The 20,273-nt window shown below is 39.5% G+C and overlaps 1 protein-coding gene and 1 pseudogene across 6 annotated transcripts in view; both read right to left on the bottom strand.

Annotated features, from left to right (window-relative positions):
• Positions 1 to 20,273, bottom strand: part of LOC132106950 (meprin A subunit beta-like) — a 79,145-nt gene that overhangs the window by 47,599 nt on the left and 11,273 nt on the right. For 5 of the 6 annotated variants that reach the window (XM_059513064.1, XM_059513066.1, XM_059513068.1 and 2 more), the window contains exons 3-7: positions 20,152 to 20,170; positions 19,993 to 20,052; positions 19,864 to 19,907; positions 19,534 to 19,612; positions 19,258 to 19,375 (exon numbers count right to left, since the gene is read on the bottom strand). In XM_059513064.1, coding sequence (XP_059369047.1) covers positions 19,258 to 19,375; positions 19,534 to 19,612; positions 19,864 to 19,907; positions 19,993 to 20,052; positions 20,152 to 20,170 — 320 coding nt within the window. The remainder of the gene's footprint in view (positions 1 to 19,257; positions 19,376 to 19,533; positions 19,613 to 19,863; positions 19,908 to 19,992; positions 20,053 to 20,151; positions 20,171 to 20,273) is intronic. The other variant, XM_059513065.1, reaches the window with a different exon arrangement.
• LOC132107367 (meprin A subunit beta-like) overlaps positions 1 to 20,273 on the bottom strand; it is a 69,491-nt pseudogene that overhangs the window by 46,797 nt on the left and 2,421 nt on the right.

The following is a 20,273-nucleotide window of genomic DNA, read 5'->3' as shown; positions in this document are numbered from 1 at the left end:
AATCATGTTACCAATTGACCTAATAAGTTGCAAATTGGTCATCCAGCTGTTACTTACATGTACATTTAACTTTTCCAGCCTCTTATTGCTACTTGTCCCAACTTTTTTGGAATGTGTAGCTCTCATGAAATCCAAAATGAGCCAATATTTGGCATGACATTTCAAAATGTCTCACTTTCAACATTTGATATATTATCTATATTCTATTGTGAATAAAATATAAGTTTATGAGATTAGTAAATTATTCCATATACTCACAATTTTTACAGCGTCCCAAATTTTTTGCAATCGGGTTTGTATGTATGTCATATTTAATGTAAAATTCTTAAATGATAATGTTAAATTAGAATACATGTAATATGACAATAGGCTGTTACCAATTAAATAAGTATTAATTAAGCCTTCAGAGATAGAAGCTGTGTCTGAAGCTGCTTTTAGATGTAGTAGGCCTGTTTACAGTTTAATGCTGATCAGACGGCTTTACATGCCTTTACATAGCAATTACAGATGTATAATGAAATGAGATTAATGTTTAATACAACATTTTTAACACAGAAATGTGTAATGACAAAATGAAATGATATGCCTACTTTATGATACGTATGAAAATAATATCGCCACTAGATGTCGGTAAGTTACTGTGTTAATAAAGAAGCCTTTTATTCAATCTATTCGTCCGAGATTCAGATTCATTCAGGAAAAATTAAAGTGTCTGTGTTTAATAATTTGTCACTGAATTGTCTTTAATAATGGGTCTTTCAAAGACTGATTCATATCAGGATTCAGGAATGATACATCACTTACTGTGACTTTGGTTTGATGAAGAAAATACCCCCCACCCATTCACATCTGGAAACTATACTTACCTATGTCACAAAATGTAACTTTAAAAATAATGTCAATATGTAACTTCACATAATTCTGAACCTATTTGTTTACATGTTTGCATTTAAATAAAGAAAACACTTGACCCTCTACCTGCTTTCTGTTCGTTTTCTATTTAGGCTACTTGTTTTTCATAAAAAAACCCACTTTCTTTCTATATTCTAAATATTTATATTCTAACTACTTGTTTTCTTTGTGTGTGTGTGTGTGTGTGTTTATACAGTAGTCAACGTTTGAAGTGGATCAAATCCTTTAATCAAAGCTGTCCTAAAACCTAAATCCAAAATACGATATTGTAATTTATTTATATAATTTATTTATAAAATAATTTTGACTGCTTTTATTGATCTTATTAGTAATAAAATAATCTGCTAATATAAATGTTTTAATTAATGATCTACTTAAAATGCCCCACATACCAAAACTGTCACGGCAGGGATCCAATGAGGCACGGAGATAGAACCAATTGCAGATAAGTCTTTATTCAAGGGTTAATCCAAAAGAATAACAGTCCAGGCAGGGGTCGAAACCAAAACATACATCCAAACATAAACAGAACAAGAACAAGAACAAGAACAAGAAGACAAGGCACGGGCAAGACAGATTGACGGACATGAATTCACAACGACTCACATACTAAGACACATACTAAGACAGACCGGGTTATATACACAAGGAGAGACAAATGCTAATGGGAAACTGACAGGCTGTGATGATAGGTAATTAGTGACAGCTGGGTGCTAATATAATTATTTATAATTAAATAATTATAAAATAATTAAGCAGGGACGTGAGGAATGTGATTAATGAAGTGAAAGACACCGTGGGAAAAGAGGACATCTAGTGGACACCCAGGGAACACAACCCAGACACTGTGACAAAAACAATTGGTTAGCGTGATTTCAAAGGACATTTAAACCATCTCTGATTTTTATTATATCGTGTTATATTGTTATTGGACATACTGTAACTATGCATGTGATCGTTAAAAAACGTGTTCTTTATGCCCACAATGGATACGTGGAAGTGACGCATATTGGATAGTCTACAGTATGGGGTAGTTTGCATATCTCCGACTTTGGTGGCCTTGAAGTTTTAAACTTTACAGATCTTAATAATGTGTTTAAGATCAAATGGATAATTGAATTTATTAAAAATAAAGATAGTGTATGGAATGTTTTCCCCAATTACATATTTAACTCTTTGGGTGGCATTAATTTCCTTTTAAAATGTAATTTTCCAGTTGAAAAAATCCCAGTGAAAATGGCAAACTTTCATAAGCAGGCACTGCTGGCTTGGCAATTCATCTATAAAAATAACTTTTCACCGCACCGATATTTTATATGGAATAATAAAGATATCTTGTACAAAAAAAAGTCAATCTTTAATCAGACATGGTACGACAGTGGAATTCTTACAGTTAGTCAGTTGCTTAATGAACAAGGTCTCCTTTTAACATATTCTGAATTTCTCAATAAATTTATGATCCCTGTGAGGCCAAGAGAATACTCTATTATCTTTGATGCAATCCCTGGCAGAGTGGTATCATTATTGCGAAATCCAGGATTCTCTCCTGTTAGCATTGATCATCAAACTAGTTTTTGTAGTGATACAATATTTATTGGAGATATTAATATTGTAGTAGATAAATGTAGTAATAAATATATTAGAAACATTTTAAAAACAAACTATTTACCATGTTCAACAATGTTTTGGTCTACTAAATATGAACACGTTAATTGGAAAAAAGTATGGTCAATAACAAATAGGTTTTTTATTAATAACAAGATTAGAGAGGTATCTATAAAATATTACACAAAATTTACCCTGTTAAGGAATTGCTCGAACGTTTCAATTTAAATACTGAAAATACATGTGAATTCTGTAGCACTGCCAAAGAATCTTTGACTCATCTTTTTTTTTATTGTATTTATTCAAAAATGTTTTGGTTGGATGTATCTAATTTCATTTCTAGATTGTTTGGAACCTGTATACAAATTGATCTGTATGATATTGTATTTTTTTTTTGTACAGGACAATGTTGATTCAAAAAGTACAATGTGCTTTCTTACGCAACTTTTAATTTTGCTTGGAAAATATCACATTCATGTGAAAAAATGGTCTAAAGCTAAGCCAAACTTTGAACATTTTATAAAAGAGATTAAACAATATGGTACTACATTAGATAAAATTAAGAACAAAAAGGCATGAATTGTTTTATTTTACATATTCTTATGAATGTTTATTTGTTTTTGTAATTGTTGTGAGATGTATATGCTTGTACATTTTTTTGTATAATTTTTGCACAAAAAAAAATTAAAAATAAATAAATAGTTGCATATCTCCGCCATCTTGGATTTCCGGTCTTGCGAGTGTGTGCTTTGATACTTCCGATTGTGCTAAACGCCAGTGCAGAGAACCGGAGAAATCCAAATATTACCTTCTATATATGTTTACAGGATTTATAATATCACTTCAAATACAAATATGATTTACACTACTATTATTACTATTCGATAAATGTTAACTGAGCCAGTGCATTTGAAACTGTATGTTTGGGTCCGGTGAATGAATTAAATACACTAATGTTCCCTACTGTTCACGAAATGAAAATTGAACTCATGGTGTGTACACACAGATACATAATTTATTTTTACCTTACCAATTATGTAAATGTAAAAATAAATTATTTCTAGAAAATGTATGTATTACATTGATTATTATTTTTATTTCTTTGTTAATGAAATGTTGACCTTGTGAGACATGGGCTGTGATTTATCTTCACATTTCTCAATTGTGCACGTACATTAGTTTGTTTCATCATCATTTTCACAACATATTTTATTATTTGACATAGTCAACTTTGCATCAAACATTTTGAAATGAAAAAAAAACGGGCTGTAAAATAATACAACTAATACATGACTAATTTTAAAATTTGTTTTATCTGAAGAATTCGTAACAAAATACATGCGCTGCTTATAGACAAAATTATTGATGCTGCAGATATTTTACAAAACAGATAAACATGATAAAAACATAGATAAAATGTTGCATGCAAACAGCGATCTTTTAATTAATGCAAACCTACCTTAATAGCATTACGTTTAATTGTACACTGTTATAAACTGTTATCAAATAAAGTTAATAAAACATACATACTTTATCAGAAATATCTGTCTCGTTTGACAGTCAGAAACCTTGTATCTTGATGAATTTCCACACAGAGGTATGCAAAAATGTAGGGAGGATGTTTCCTCGTGTCTTTGATATACCACTATTAGCTGTTAAATTTGAAAAACATTAATTATATCCATCTAGCCAAGTTTCGTATGTAAGTTTCCCTTATAGTAAATGCGAGCGTCACAGGACTGGAAATAAGTATGCACACACTCGCGTCGCTGAAGCTCACCGGCGCCATCTTGTGCACCTAGCCCATTCTAATGTTCCAGATATAATTGTTTGCGCTTTGCTTTAACACTGGGTTTTGTTATAGGCATTAACCATAAATATTTGACTGAAACTTGTCTATCAAAATGTGTTTGCATGAACTTTAACTTTGAAATGTTTTAAATGTTGCCCCGCCGTCTACTTCTCAAATCTCGTATTTTCTATGATATAGTGCTGAGAAAACACGGAGGAACTTTGTGCTTCGCGAGTCACTCATCGTGTGTTGGTAGAGCCGTGTACCACAGATTGCTTTGCCGAGTGAGAAACGTGATTGGTAAACGGTTTGCCAGAAAATACCCTGACCATGGTTAACAAAAAAAAAAAAAAAGGCATGCTACCGTGTGAGCCCAAAAAGAAAACCACCAGAGCTCCTTCTCTCTCCCGCTTCCGAGCTACATCCTAGTGTTGTCCGATTCGTGAACGAATCGTTCAATTTAACCGGTTCTTCTTAGTGAACCGGATGAACCAGTTCACAAAATCGAACTGAATCGTTTGAAACGGTTCGCATCTCCAATAAGCATTAATCCACAAATTACTTAAGCTGTTACCTTTTTTAACGTGACTGACACTCAATATCCCGGAGAAATGAATTTACTCAAACAGTACACTGACTGAATTGCTGTGAAGACCGAACTGAAGATGAACACTGAGCCGAGCCAGATGACGAACGAACACGCCCACTCCTGGAGCAGTTCTCGTTCTCTAGTCAAGAACCAGTTGCATTGGTTTTCGGATCACCAGTACACTGAACCGAGAATCGTTTCTGTCGGACGCGTCCGATTTAAGAACCGATGAGCTGATTCTCATTCTCGAGTCAAGAACCGGTTGCATCGGTTTCTGGATCACCAGTACACTGAACCGAAAACCGTTTATTTCGGACGCGTCCGATTTGAGAACCGATGAATTGCGCATGCGTGTAATTTTTTAAGTATTTTGTTAAACCTTGGAAAGTGTGATAAACTATATTTTATTTTCCTTTTTTTTTTTTTTAAGATGAATGTTTCTAATCTGTATATTGTAGATAATGTATAGGCCAAAAGGGGGTTTCAGGGAAGTTGGACAATAATTAAGACTCTAAAGACTCTATGTTTAATAGGAATAAGGGATGATTTATGAAATATCTGTACTGTATTCATAGTTACTGATGACACATTCACAAATTGAGTTTGAAGTTAACAGAACATGACCACGAGTAGAGCAGCTGATGATACTGAACTGCGGCACGTGCCGGTTAGAGCGATTCTCCTTGTCGTTCTGATTCTGTGTTAATGTTATGAGCGCGGGTAAACCGAGGGCTTGAATGAAGGGCAATCTGGCGAAACGTAAGTTCATTTAATAACAAATACATCGCAATGGATTATGTATAGTAAGTGGATCATGGTTTCTGCGTTGATGACACCTAATTTATTTACTTTATATCTTCAAGACTTAAATCGTCATATGCACATTATTGCTGTTACTGTATTTGGGTGCGTTGTTGCAAAACTTAATTGTAAACGTTTCATGATTATGAGGTTTTTAACTGATGTCACACACCTGGACTCATTTTGTGTGTTTTTTGCCCCTGTGACCCAGTTTCTGTCTCTATGTGGTTTGATTAGTTCCCAGGTGTGTCTAGTCATTTCCGCATGTGTTCCATGTCCCTGGTAATTTAGTCATGCCATCCACCTGTGTTTCCCCATTATCCCTTGTATAAAAGCCTTGTCCTTTCAGTTCTGTTTTGTCGGGTCTACTCGTTACTAGTTACTTGTCCACTCGTCTACTTGTTACTTGTCAGCTTGTCTACTTGTTACCTGTTACTTGCCACTTGCCACTTGCCACCTGTTATTTGCTACTTACCTAACCCATGTTTGATTTAATAAATCCTTGTTTCGTTTATCCCTCGGCTCCGTGTTCCTTCCAGCAGCGTAAGCCGTGACAGAAGACCCGACCTAAAAAGTTAAAAAAACTGCGTGTTTTCCCCCCGTTTTGTTTTCCGTTTTTTCACAGTCTTTTTCTTTCCGTAGTGTGTCATGGATCCCCTCTATCGCCCCGAATACCTCCTCCTCCTGCTGGAGCAGGAGGGACTGTCTCTCGAGGACCATACCAGACGGTTTCTCTTGATAGCTAATGCCACCAGCTACCCGGACCACGCGCTCTGCACCTTTTATCACGCCAGCCTGAACTCCAGGTGCAGAGCGTTGTCGCCCGAAGATGGTCCTCGGGAGGATTTCGCCGCATTCATAGAGTGGAATCTGGTGAGAAATGGGTCACCTCTCACGGTCGGCCCAATGGAGGATCTCGCCAGGTCCACTCTGGACCCAGAGCCCAGCCTACAATCTCCCCACGGTACGAGGCATAAGCCCGAGCCCACCGATGACGGAGAGCCAGAGAGCAACCCGTCAGACCAGGTGCGAGAGCCGGCGACACTGCCCACCACGAGGGAGCAAAATGTGGAGCGCCAAATGGGTCAAAATGAGGGGGTTTCCAATTCACCTATGCCAGATCCTCTGTTAAGCCCAGGACGGGCTCCTGTTCCCCCGTTAAGCCCAGGACGGGCTCCTGATCCTCCGTTAAGCCCAGGACGGGCTCCTGATCTTCCGTTAAGCCCAGGACGGGCTCCTGATCTTCCGTTAAGCCCAGGAAGGGCTCCTGATCTTCCGTTAAGCCCAGGACGGGCTCCTGATCCTCCTGTAAGCCTAGGACGGGCTCCTGATCCTCTGTTAAGCCCAGGAAGGGCTCCTGATTCCCCGTTAAGCCCAGGACGGGCTCCTGTTCCCCCGTTAAGCCCAGGACGGGCTCCTGATCCTCCTTTAAGCCCAGGACGGGCTCCTGATCCTCCTTTAAGCCCAGGACGGGCTCCTGATCCCCCGTTAAGCCCAGGACGGGCTCCTGTTCCCCCGTTAAGCCCAGGACGGGCTCCTGTTCCCCCGTTAAGCCCAGGACGGGCTCCTGATCCTCCGTTAAGCCCAGGACGGGCTCCTGATCTTCTGTTAAGCCCAGGACGGGCTCCTGATCTTCCGTTAAGCCCAGGAAGGGCTCCTGATCTTCCGTTAAGCCCAGGACGGGCTCCTGTTCCCCCGTTAAGCCCAGGACGGGCTCCTGATCCTCCGTTAAGCCCAGGACGGGCTCCTGATCTTCCGTTAAGCCCAGGACGGGCTCCTGATCTTCCGTTAAGCCCAGGACGGGCTCCTGATCATCCTTTAAGCCCAGGACGGGCTCCTGATCGCCCGTTAAGCCGAGGACGGGCTCCTGAACCCCTGTTAAGCCCAGGACGGGCTCCTGAACCCCCGTTAAGCCCAGGACGGGCTCCTGATCCTCCGTTAAGCCCAGGACGGGCTCCTGATCCTCCGTTAAGCCCAGGAAGGGCTCCAGCCCAAGAGCTTACTCCAATGCCTGCTCCTCCCACCCACTCCGGCCTCCTCCTCCGCTGTCGTCTGGCTGCCCCTCTGCTCGCCCTCAGCCTACCATCATTGTGGTGCGAGCTCAGCGGGACCGCGATCCTCCAGCGACGCCTTGGTCGGCGTCTCCCTCACCTCCGCCTCCAGCCTCTGAGGCCTGGACTCCGCCTCGGCCCGTTGACCCGTCGGCTCCACCATGGCTCCTAGCTCCTTCCTCTCCGCCGTGGCCCGGCAGTCCGCAGGCTCTGCCTGGCTCCCTCGTCCCTCCGGCTCCGCCTTGGTCTGGCGTCGTCCATCCTATGCCTCGGGACTCCACTCCTCTGGCTTCGCCTCATCCCTCCGTCCCTCCGGCTCCGTCAGGCTCCTTCATCCCCTTGGCTACACCTCAGTCCTCGGTCACTCTGGCCTCACCGCGGCCTTCCGGATCCACATCGCCGCATCAGTCACCAGAGCCATCAGTTCCGCCTAGGACCTCCGGCTCCTCCCCGTCACCCTGGCTCTTCGGCTCTCCGTCTCCGCCTCGGGCTCCTCCTCCACTTGCTCCGTTGCCGTGGGTCGAGTCCCTGGAGTCGGTGACCATTCCTCCTCCATGGCTCCTTCCACCGTCGGCCCCACCTTGGGCCGTTATGGCTGTGGCCTGGGTCCTGCTGGGTACCTCCTGCTTCAGATCCTTCCTGTCTCCTCCTTGGCTCCTCCCTCCGTCATCTCCTCCCTGGCTCCTTCCTCTGTAGTCCCTGTCTGCTGGCCCCCTCCTGGGAGGCTGTCCTCCACCGGAACCTCCTCCCAAGTTCCCACCCACGCCTCCCTTTGTTGTTTCTACGGTGCGAGGACGCACCTACCGGGAGGGGGGAGTACTGTCACACACCTGGACTCATTTTGTGTGTTTTTTTGCCCCTGTGACCCAGTTTCTGTCTATGTGGTTTGATTAGTTCCCAGGTGTGTCTAGTCATTTCCGCATGTGTTCCATGTCCCTGGTAATTTAGTCATGCCATCCACCTGTGTTTCCCCATTATCCCTTGTATAAAAGCCTTGTCCTTTCAGTTCTGTTTTGTCGGGTCTACTCATTACTAGTTACTTGTCCACTCGTCTACTTGTTACTTGTCAGCTTGTCTACTTGTTACCTGTTACTTGCCACTTGCCACCTGTTATTTGCTACTTACCTAACCTATGTTTGTTTTAATAAATCCTTGTTTCGTTTATCCCTCGGCTCCGTGTTCCTTCCAGCAGCGTAAGCCGTGACAACTGACTTTTTATATTTGAATGTTTGATAGACTTGACGCCATTACGTCATCGCCAATGACGTCATTACGTCGAGCGGAAAAGAACCGCTGAACCGGTTTTTTTAACCGGTTTTTTGAATCGAACCGTCCGAAAGAACCGGTTTGCGGAAAAGAATCGAACTTCCCATCACTACTACATCTGCCCATTCAGGTGTACGTCATAATGATGATGGACAGCCAGCAGCACCACCCTAAAAAATGATAGCGGAGAGAGTGACAGCAAAACAAGATAAAAACACCATATCCTCGGAGCACGTAACAGTCATGGAACCTGTAAAATATTCCCCAAATAAAAGAGGAATTCATGAAGGTTGTGGTAGTCAGGGGCGTTACTAGGCCCTTTTTAGGGGGGCTTCAGCCCCTAAACTTCTGCCCAGTCCCCCTAAAAAAATATTTGATTAATACATTTTTGATCGCTTCAGTCCCCTTTAAAAAAACTCATTTGAAACGGCGGCAAGCTGCGTCAAGTTTCGGCTCCTCCCCTTATCTGAGTCTGCTTGGATTTAGCGCATTTGTCAATCTGCTGCAGGGGCGCCGAGCAGAGCGAACATCAGAGAGCACAAGGTGTGTGTCGTGTGTGCGTGCATTTATTGATGGATTGCTAATGCTATGATATTACATTTGCTTCGGTGCAGTTCTTTGTCATAAATGCATTGCAGTTTACATAATGTAATGTTACTGGAGCATTGGGAGCACACGGGACGGCTCGGTTTCTCATCCAATACCAATACGTTTCGCTGCGTTCACCTTTAGCCCTTGTGTGATAGTTGTTTTTTATTCCTACAAAAATGAAGTGATTAACACCCATGAAAACATACTTTGGATTCAGAAAACGATCATGATTTATTTTCATTTACTTTTTAAAATTACAGACATATTATTATGTATTTTGACATTACATTATGCAGCCATGCACAGAAATAATTAAAGACACACATCATTGTCTGAAAGCACTAGATGGCCCAGAGAGAGAATGTGGAGTTATTTTGTTTTGTATTATTAAATATAGTTTTGTATTAAGTAATAATGAATCAGGAGGAGTGTCATGATACATAAATTAGAGTAAGCGTAGAGTAAAGGGATTTTAGATTTTCTTGATTTATAGCCTATTATTTATACTAGATTTGTACTTGATTTATAGAAGTGGCAAATTGATAATTCATGTTGTTATTTTTAATAAATAGAAATAAATATAGAACAGATTAATCATATTGCCAATAGACAATTACATTAATACATGGTTTGTCTATATTCTTAATGAATATTAGCTGGTTAGTTAAAATACTTAAAATGACATCAATTTTCATGGGGTGACTTTATGAATATCCAAAATGTATTGTTGATTATAAAGGCTAAAAAGCTAAAAAACTTCAATAATTAATATTTCATTGTAGATGGATATACGAAATTTTTTCTTGTCGTGCAGGAGTAGGTCTGCAAATGAGCAACAGTCAGGTGAGAATAGAACGTAGACAGTCTCTCACACACACAATACCACTATGTTCCCAAGATTCATTTCAGTCATTGAACCCTGACATTGTTTTAATTGTCTGCGAATTTCCCTGTACATTTTATAAGAAAAAGCAGTGGTATCGTCAAAGGAAAAAATTCCTATCTGAGGTTTGTATGTGAGCATAGAAATGCAAACAGTAAAATGTTGTGTTTGTACTGGAAACATGTGTGCGTGTGTTTGTACAGTGAATGAATCAGGAGGTCTTCATTGTAAAAAAAAATAAATAATCGACATTCCCTATTTTCTAGTGGTCACATCCAATAATTATTTTTTTTTATTACAGTGTTGTATATGGCTCAGTCAGTACTCCTACTCCCATATATGAAATACAGGGAATACAATGGAATAGTGGATTGCAGTAAGGTTAGTAGCATACCACCCTACCCTAATAGTCAAATAATATTTTTTTAATCATACCCTTATTGGGGGCTGAGCCCCCCTAAAATCAAAATCCTAGAATTGCCCCTGGTGGTAGTTATCCAAGACTGTTATAATGGTTGCAGAGCTATTATCTATATTGGTTCAAAAATAATAATGATATTGCGTATTAGTTTACATAGATAAATGTAAAACAATCATAAATCACTGGCTGCAGATGGATCTTTGTCACGGTTGGTAAACCGTGATCTCTGGGTTTTGCATTTTGTGGGTGAAGTCTGTGTGTTACGCGTCTGCACTGATTAGTTTGTGGGCGTCTCCGTTAATTGTCATCAGCAGCAGCTGTCACTCATTACCCTCTCTATATGATGGCTTGTCTCACGTCTTGTGTTTGTGAGAGCGTTGTTTCATGTTGTTAACCGTGCTTTGCTTTCTGTTGTGTTCTGTGTTTTTGGATGTCCGTGTCTTCCCCCGGAACCTCGTCCACTCTTCGCAACCACCACAAGCATCACGACTTACCTTCGGCTCGCTTCCCCGCAGTTCCTGTGCCACCCTCTCCTGCTGCCAACTCACCACCGCCATCTGGACTCATCACTTCCCTCCACCATCTCGGACAGTATCTCCTTCCCAGTGTTGTTTGTGTTCCAGTTTGTTTGTTTACCTACTCTCATTAAAACTTTGTTTATACTCGCACTTGCTTCCAGCTTCTCCTTCACCCAGTTGTCACAGAATGCTCTCACCACCATGAAAGCAGCGAGCACCACTTCCTTGTCTGACTTCATCCATCACAGCGTCACAGAATGCTCTCACCACCATGAAAGCAGCGAGCACCACTTCCTTGTCTGACTTCATCCATCACAGCGTCAATCGAATGGATCAGCAGCAGAGCATCACAAACATCGGACGCGCAATCCTAGCGCTGGTGACACAGGTGTCCGAGCTCACCCAGCAGATCCATCAGCTCACCTCTCCCACTGCGCCCATCGCACCGCCTGCGCCACCCGTCCCCCAGGAGACCTTCCAGGATCACTTCCGGCCAGAGCCGCGACTTCCGGCGCCAGAGAATTATTCCGGTGAGCCAAATTTCTGCAAGACTTTCCTTAACAAGTGTTCCATGCACTTTGCTTTACAGCCCCACACCTTCGCGACCAAGGAGTCCAAGGTTGCATTTACACTAACTTTATTATCTGGCAAAGCCGTCTTATGGGGGACGGCGGTGTGGGAGAACCAACATCCGTGTTGCGCCTCGTTCCACACCCTCTCTGAGGAGATGAAACGGGTCTTCGACCAAGCTGCGCCCGGCAGGGAAGCCGCCCACCAGCTCTCAGACCTGCGACAGGGAAGATCTTCGGTCACGGACTATTCCATCCAGTTCCGCACCCTGGCGGCCGCGTGCCAGTGGAACGAGGCGGCGCAGTGGGATCGATTCCTGCATGGGCTGGCCGACCGTGTTCAGAAGGAGATCTACCTCCTCGAGCTGCCCCTTGCACTCAACGGATTAATCAACCTGGCTCTTCGAGTTGATGCTCGGATTAACCACCTGGGTAGACAGGCCAGTCCTACACGCCATCCCATCTCTCCGGAAAGGGGCCGCTGGAGTCGAGAGAACGCGGTCGGTCCTGTCGATGACTACGAACCCATCCATGTCAACGCACTCAATGGCCAGGAACTGCCACACGTCACCCACTATACTGAACTCATCACTCACATCAGGCAACCACTGTGAAACCATATCCTTTTTCCTCATGGACTCCCCTGTAGCTCCCTTTGTTTTAGGTCACCCCTGGTTAATCAAACATAATCCGCGAGTGGATTGGGGTTCCAACACTGTCACATTGTGGAGTGAAAGTTGTCATGAGTCTTGTCTGGTTTCAGCTTGTCCTGTTGTGCCTGTTTCTGTCTTTCAGAAAGAGAACATGATGTTATCAAACGTGCCCGCAGAGTACCTGGACCTGAAGGAGGTGTTCAGTAAGTCCCGTGCTGCTTCTCTTTCTCCGCATCGTCCCTACGACTGTGCGATAGACTTAGAGCCAGGTAGAGTCTGCCTAAAGGCAAACTATACTCTCTTTCTATTCCCGAGAGGGAGGCCATGGGGAAATACATTTCTGATTCCTTGGCATTGAGGTTCATCCACCCTTACTCTTCTCCAGCGGGGGCGGGATTCTTTTTTGTGGGTAAGAAGGATGGTTCTCTCCGACCTTGTATTGACTACCGAGAGCTGAACAACATTACGATAAAGAACACCTATCCTTTGCCACTAATGTCTTCAGCTTTTGAGAGGTTACAGGGAGCATCCGTATTCACAAAATTGGATTTACGTAATGCTTATCATTTGGTCCGAATCAGGAAGGGGGATGAATGAAAAACCGCCTTTAATACCCCTAGAGGGCACTTTGAAAACTTGGTGATGCTGTTCGGGCTCTCCAATTCACCAGGGGTTTTCCAAGCACTCGTTAATGACGTGTTGAGAGATATGGTAGATCAGTTTATATATGTTTACCTGGATGACATACTGATTTTTTCTTCATCTCTCCAGGAACACGTTCAACACGTCAGACGAGTGCTCCAGAGGTTACTTGAGAATGGGCTTTTTGTCAAGGCGGAGAAATGCGTATTCCATGCACAGTCTGTTCCCTTACTAGGGTATATCGTCTCGTCCAAGGGAATACGTACGGACCCTGACAAGGTTAGGGCTGTGATAGATTGGCCATCTCCAGATTCCCGTAAGGCCCTACAGCGGTTTCTGGGGTTTGCCAACTTATATCGGCGTTTCATTTGCAATTTCAGCCAACTAGCCTCACCTCTGATGGCCTTGACCTCCCCCAGTACTCCGTTCAGGTGGTCGGACGCAGCCGAGACTGCGTTCACTAACCTCAAGAGCCAGTGAGATATTTATGCTCATATTAAAAATGTTTATATGCTTATGCTGTTTTTTTTTTAATGGTGAAATGTTCAGTTCACTCATAGGAACATAATAAATGTCATGTCCACGAGATATTCATTTGATGGAATTACATAGTAACTAGTGGGAACATGATATTATGTCGTGGCAACGAAATAATTTTGTCATGGTAGCGACATCTTTATGTCGTGGCCTCGAGATGCTATATTGAGGGAACGACATTCATTTCTTTTGGCCACGACTTCTTATGTTGAGGTAATGACATATTTTTATTCGGGCCACAAGTTTAATATATAAATACACCTGCATGACCATAGCAACCCGGGATTATCAAAAATAGATAAAACATTTTATTAACATTAAACATTTAATTTAATGTTGGTATATTAATATTATTAATATTGCATTAACTTATTAGGACTATATTTTTATATTTATTGTTACATATGCTTATTTCTCCTTTCAATTTGTGCATTGCTTTACCTAATGTTTTGTATAATTATGCTACCATTTGCTAGCCTACCATATATTTTGTAAATAAATGCCTAACAATTATGCCAAGAAAGTTTAGACTTTATGATTGTATTTATGCCCATATGTGATGATAAATTACTGTGTTGTGTTTTCATTTACAAATGATAAATTCCTCACTGAAGCACTATTGTATTTATAATTATGGTCTATTAAGTAGCCAAAATAAAATTAAATATGTGTTAAATTTAAACTGCAAATGCTAGCAAATGCAGCAAATATTCCATTCAGCAAAATCAAAGCTTTATTGGCATGTTGAGCATTTACAGTACACTGTAAAAAATGTCTGTGAAATTAACTGTGTAATCCTGTAAAATCGTGACATCAAAATTTTGTAAATAGAAAAACAATGAAATTTTGTTAAATTTACAGTACTATTTTGAAAATAGTACAAATGCTGTTGTAAAATACTGAACTAAACAAAACTGTTGATTTTACAAGAATGTGTTAAAATAATCATATTAATTTGTAGAATTTACAGATTTACAGACTTATGCAATTTAAGCAGAAAAAAAAAACTATGCAGAAAGCAACAATGCAGTTAAAATTACAACATGACAGTGTTAAAATATTTTTCGGACATACATATTCTCAATAGCCTATCAACAAGAACCTGTACATTTTATACATGATATATTTTACAGACAAAATATGTTCAAGTACAGCATAACTGTGTTAATATGAATTTTAAAATTCATATTTAAAAACAGGCAATGGGTCTTTTAGGTCCAACAGCACTGTAAAATGACTAGCTAAATATAAACTGGTAGGAATTGCACATTGTAGGCTATCTGTCAACAGTTAAGGGGACATTATACAATAGCCAAACCGTTCACTTGTTATTTTGAACAATTAATTAAATTGTAAATGATCAAATAAAATAATTTCTTTCTTTTTTTCATTTACAGAATAATGTAATTTATTCATATTTATATTTTGTCGATGTAAAATTTACATTCCCATGTAACGTTACATGAACATCTGCGTTTGAATGTCGAGCAGTAGATTTCAGATTATCGCGGGATCACGGATCAGCTGTTTTGATGAACTTCACGACGAGAGTGTGCGCACACCAATTCTGCCAGCAAGTGCGTGGAGTTTTGCATGACATATCAAATCTGGTAAGTGAACGGTTTGTTTTCTACAAACTTGAAATACATTACTTGTAAGACAATTATATGTTATGACTGAGGCTATTTTGCGTGGACTGGGTTTCATGTTCAACGCACAACTCTTTCAGTTTGTTTCTTTCATGCTGAGAAACGTTAACTAGGATAAAAAAAGCGATTTTGTTAGTTTGCTCAAAAACGACCAACTGTAGTTTCTGCAGCAAAGCAGATTTCTGAATATCACGTGATCAGCCGTTTTGACGAACTTCATAAGTGTGAGCGCGCGCCAATTCTGCCAGTGAGCTAGTGGAGTTTTTGCGTGACATCATGTAATATTGCGAGCTCTTGCAGTAAGTGAACAAACAGTTCGTTTTCTTCAAAAACAGTAACGTGAACTGTAGCCTACAAGTATATGTTGATATCTATTTTCCCATCATAATAATGATGCTGACGAAGCTGTTAATGTGGGTTTTATTATCAGCTCAACTCTGTCAGTATTTTTCTTTCATGCTGCGTAACGTTAACTGAGATAAAAAGAGCGATTTTGTTAGTTTGCTCGAACAACTAACGTTAACGTTTCCTGTTTCTGCAGCAAAGCAGATTGCTGATTATCACGGGATCAGCCATTTTGATGAACTTCACAAGTGAGAGCGCCCGCCATTTGTGATTTGTGCATGACATGTAAAATTGCGATATCTAGCACTGGTAAGTGAACAAACAGTTCGTTTTATTAAAAATAACAGTAGCTGTACAAGCAAGTTATATGTTTTGACTGAGGCTATTTTGCCATCATAATGATGCGGACGATTGGTTGATAAAGGCTGTAACGTTAGACTGGGTTTTATTATCAGCTCAACTCTGTCAGTTTTTATCTTTCATGCGGAGTAACGTTAACTAGGCTATTATTTACAAAAGTATTCGGATATATAATATAAATGAAAATAAAAACATAACCAATAATAATAGGCTAATAATAATATACAAATATTACGGGAAAAAGACGATCAGTTAATGGACTTTTAAGACTGTTGGATGGAAAAATGTATTCATGATAAACTTGATTTGATTTGATACAATGCGTATCACGATAAAAGACTGCACTGAATTTCACCTCAGCAGAATTTAGTAAAACAGCTGTTTATTAAACAAAGACTGCATACTATATTGCCATTTTTAACTATTGGCAGAGCAGGCAAAAAGACATTAATATACTACATGCCAGGGAGCAAGAATATAATATAACTTCTAAAAAGATTAACCGTTTTTACAGCTTTCTTAATGGAAGAGTCAGAAATCAAATACATATAGTTTTAACCAGGGGCGATTCTAGGATTTTGATTTTAGGGGGGCTCAGCCCCCAATAAGGGTATGATTAAAAAAATATTATTTGACTATTAGGGTAGGGTGGTATGCTACTAACCTTACTGCAATCCACTATTCCATTGTATTCCCTGTTTTTCATATATGGGAGTAGGAGTACTGACTGAGCCATATACAACACTGTAATAAAAAAATAATTATTGGATGTGACCACTAGAAAATAGGGAATGTCGATTATTTTTTTTTTTTTTACAATGAAGACCTCCTGATTCATTCACTGTACAAACACACGCACACATGTTTCCAGTACAAACACAACATTTTACTCTTTGCATTTCTATGCTCACATACAAACCTCAGATAGGATTTTTTTCCTTTGACGATACCACTGCTTTTTCTTATAAAATGTACAGGGAAATTGGCAGACAATTAAAACAATGTCCGGGTTCAATGACTGAAATGAATCTTGGGAACATAGTGGTATTGTGTGTGTGAGAGACTGTCTACGTTCTATTCTCACCTGACTGTTGCTCATTTGCAGACCTACTCCTGCACGACAAGAAAAAATTTTGTATATCCATCTACAATGAAATATTAATTATTGAAGTTTTTTAGCTTTTTAGCCTTTATAATCAACAATACAGTTTGGATATTCAAAAAGTCACCCCATGAAAATTGATGTCATTTTAAGTATTTTAACTAACCAGCTAATATTCATTAAGAATATAGACAAACCATGTATTAATGTAATTGTCTATTGGCAATATGATTAATCTGTTCTATATTTATTTCTATTTATTAAAAATAACAACATGAGTTTGAACATCAATTTGCCACTTCTATAAATCAAGTACAAATCTAGTATAAATAGTAGGCTATAAATCAAGAAAATCAAAAATCCCTTTACTCTACGCTTACTCTAATTTATGTATCATGACACTCCTCCTGATTCATTATTACTTAATACAAAACTATATTTAATAATACAAAACAAAATAACTCCACATTCTCTCTCTGGGCCATCTAGTGCTTTCAGACAATGATGTGTGTCTTTAATTATTTCTGTGCATGGCTGCATAATGTAATGTCAAAATACATAATAATATGTCTGTAATTTTAAAAAGTAAATGAAAATAAATCATGATCGTTTTCTGAATCCAAAGTATGTTTTCATGGGTGTTAATCACTTCATTTTTGTAGGAATAAAAAACAACTATCACACAAGGGCTAAAGGTGAACGCAGCGAAACGTATTGGTATTGGATGAGAAACCGAGCCGTCCCGTGTGCTCCCAATGCTCCAGTAACATTACATTATGTAAACTGCAATGCATTTATGACAAAGAACTGCACCGATGCAAATGTAATATCATAGCATTAGCAATCCATCAATAAATGCACGCACACACGACACACCTTGTGCTCTCTGATGTTCGCTCTGCTCGGCGCCCCTGCAGCAGATTGACAAATGCGCTAAATCCAAGCAGACTCAGATAAGGGGAGGAGCCGAAACTTGACCCAGCTTGCCGCCGTTTCAAATGAGTTTTTTTAAAGGGGACTGAAGTGATCAAAAATGTATTAATCAAATATTTTTTTAGGGGGGCTGGGCAGAAGTTTAGGGGGGCTGAAGCCCCCCTAAAAAGGGCCTAGTGACGCCCCTGGTTTTAACTATTCCAGAAAAAGGTTAAAGAAAGGCTTACCCTTACAATATTTACATTTTTTGTAGAAAATATTGCGTCTGCTAGTTTGCTTAGGTGTGCACAGATGAGTTCAAAGCATGTGCCAGCATTTGTGTGAACCAGAAGCAGTTTGACGTTAAGTTCTGTCACACACATAGATCACGTTGCGATCAAAATCAGACATTCAGGAGCAAACTTTTTAGCACTGCCCTGCAGTAATTAATAAACTTAATTGCTCAAGAGCTACATCTTTCTCAACATCCATCAGTACCATCTGGTACCATCAGTTTCTAAAGGAATTAAAGCTATGGCTTCACTGTTAATAGAGAATCACGGCAAAATGGTGGTTATTCATACATGCACAGCCTCTCTCTCTTTCTCTCTGTGTGTGTGTATGTGTGTGTGTGTCGTAAATTAACAGTTGATAAATTACACTTTTCTGAGAATATTTAAGTGGAGATCACTAAACTGCAAGAGTGTTTTCAGAAAGCAAGCGTATTTATCCACAGTGGAGAGAGAGAGAGAGAGAGAGAGAGAGAGAGAGAGTGCGTGCACAGAGTTGCCAGGTTGCCAAAAATAAGAAGAAGATTAAGCAGATACTTCCATATTGCTGTCTGTTTCAAGAATTACGTCTATTTACGTCTCTTTCATGCTTGTTTTTTATTTCTTCTAAATGCAAATTTTGTCATTGTTTTGGAGCACACTATAGCTTACTGATAACATAGTCATACTCAAAAAAAAAGTTTTGGTTTCATGGGGATTTTAAAAATAAGATAAAAAAAAATGTTTGAAGATGAGTTTAAATGTGTGTAGTGTTTTGAAATTTTATTACCCTTTGCCTTTAAATACAAAAATGTAGTTTGGCTCTCCATCCCAGGGTTTAAAGTCAATACAGGTCTTGAGTCTGTATTGCTCAAGTGCTCTCAGTACCACACCTTTAGCGTTGATGTCTATAAATATTTTTTTTTTTTTAAAGACAGAAAAGTAAACTAAGATAGCATAGTGAGTGCATAATTTGGAGCAAATATTAAGTTAGAATTATATTATCATATACAGGTCAAAGCATAAATTCAACAGAACTGAATCAGTTATTATTATATTCACAAACCGAGGCTGCTGTCTAGGACATATGGCACAGTGGTCGGCCAGCGATACTTTTCATCCAGAATAGTGTTTCTGTATTCTCCCTGTTAAATATAAACAAGGATTTATTTTATTTAAATAAAACAAAATTATTTAGATTTTTATGATGTTTAGTGTATCTAACTGTATTTACACATTAGTTTGACCTCCTGAGGTTAATGTTGACATTCTCTGAAGTTTAAGAGTGTTCTTAAGAAAATATTGTATTATTTTTTTTGGGCCCAGATATTCATGCCCTAATTTGTATCCTGTTTGTGGAAAGTGACATGAGAATTTGTTCAAAGAAAACACTGACCTCATTTATCAGAATGTCTCCTTCCACCAGGTCAAGTCCTGCCGCTGTTAAATGACACAGCAGTTAATGCAAAACTGTTATAGAAATTATGCTACAGATTTAAGATGTGATAATAATGTTTCCACACACCTTCATTTATTTCAAATATATCCTGGCCTTTTCCATTATCCACATCAATCACTGTATTGCCTACAAAAAAGGTAAAATTCAAAACATATTATATAAATATAAATAAAATAAACAGTTGTGTTTATTGAATATATTTTTATAGAAATTGTTATGACTCACCTGTGAGTGAAGATGTTGGCTTTGAAAGAAAACATTTATGTCAAATATGCACATTTACAACAACAATTTATTACAGAGCAAGTTTTTATATGGTATGAAATAACCACAAACTATCATAAAAC

Source organism: Carassius carassius, chromosome 27 (genome assembly GCF_963082965.1).
Source record: "Carassius carassius chromosome 27, fCarCar2.1, whole genome shotgun sequence".
Classification (NCBI taxonomy): domain Eukaryota; kingdom Metazoa; phylum Chordata; class Actinopteri; order Cypriniformes; family Cyprinidae; genus Carassius; species Carassius carassius.
The sequence above is the reverse complement of the archived record's forward strand: the minus strand, read 5'-3'. Positions and strand labels throughout refer to the sequence as shown.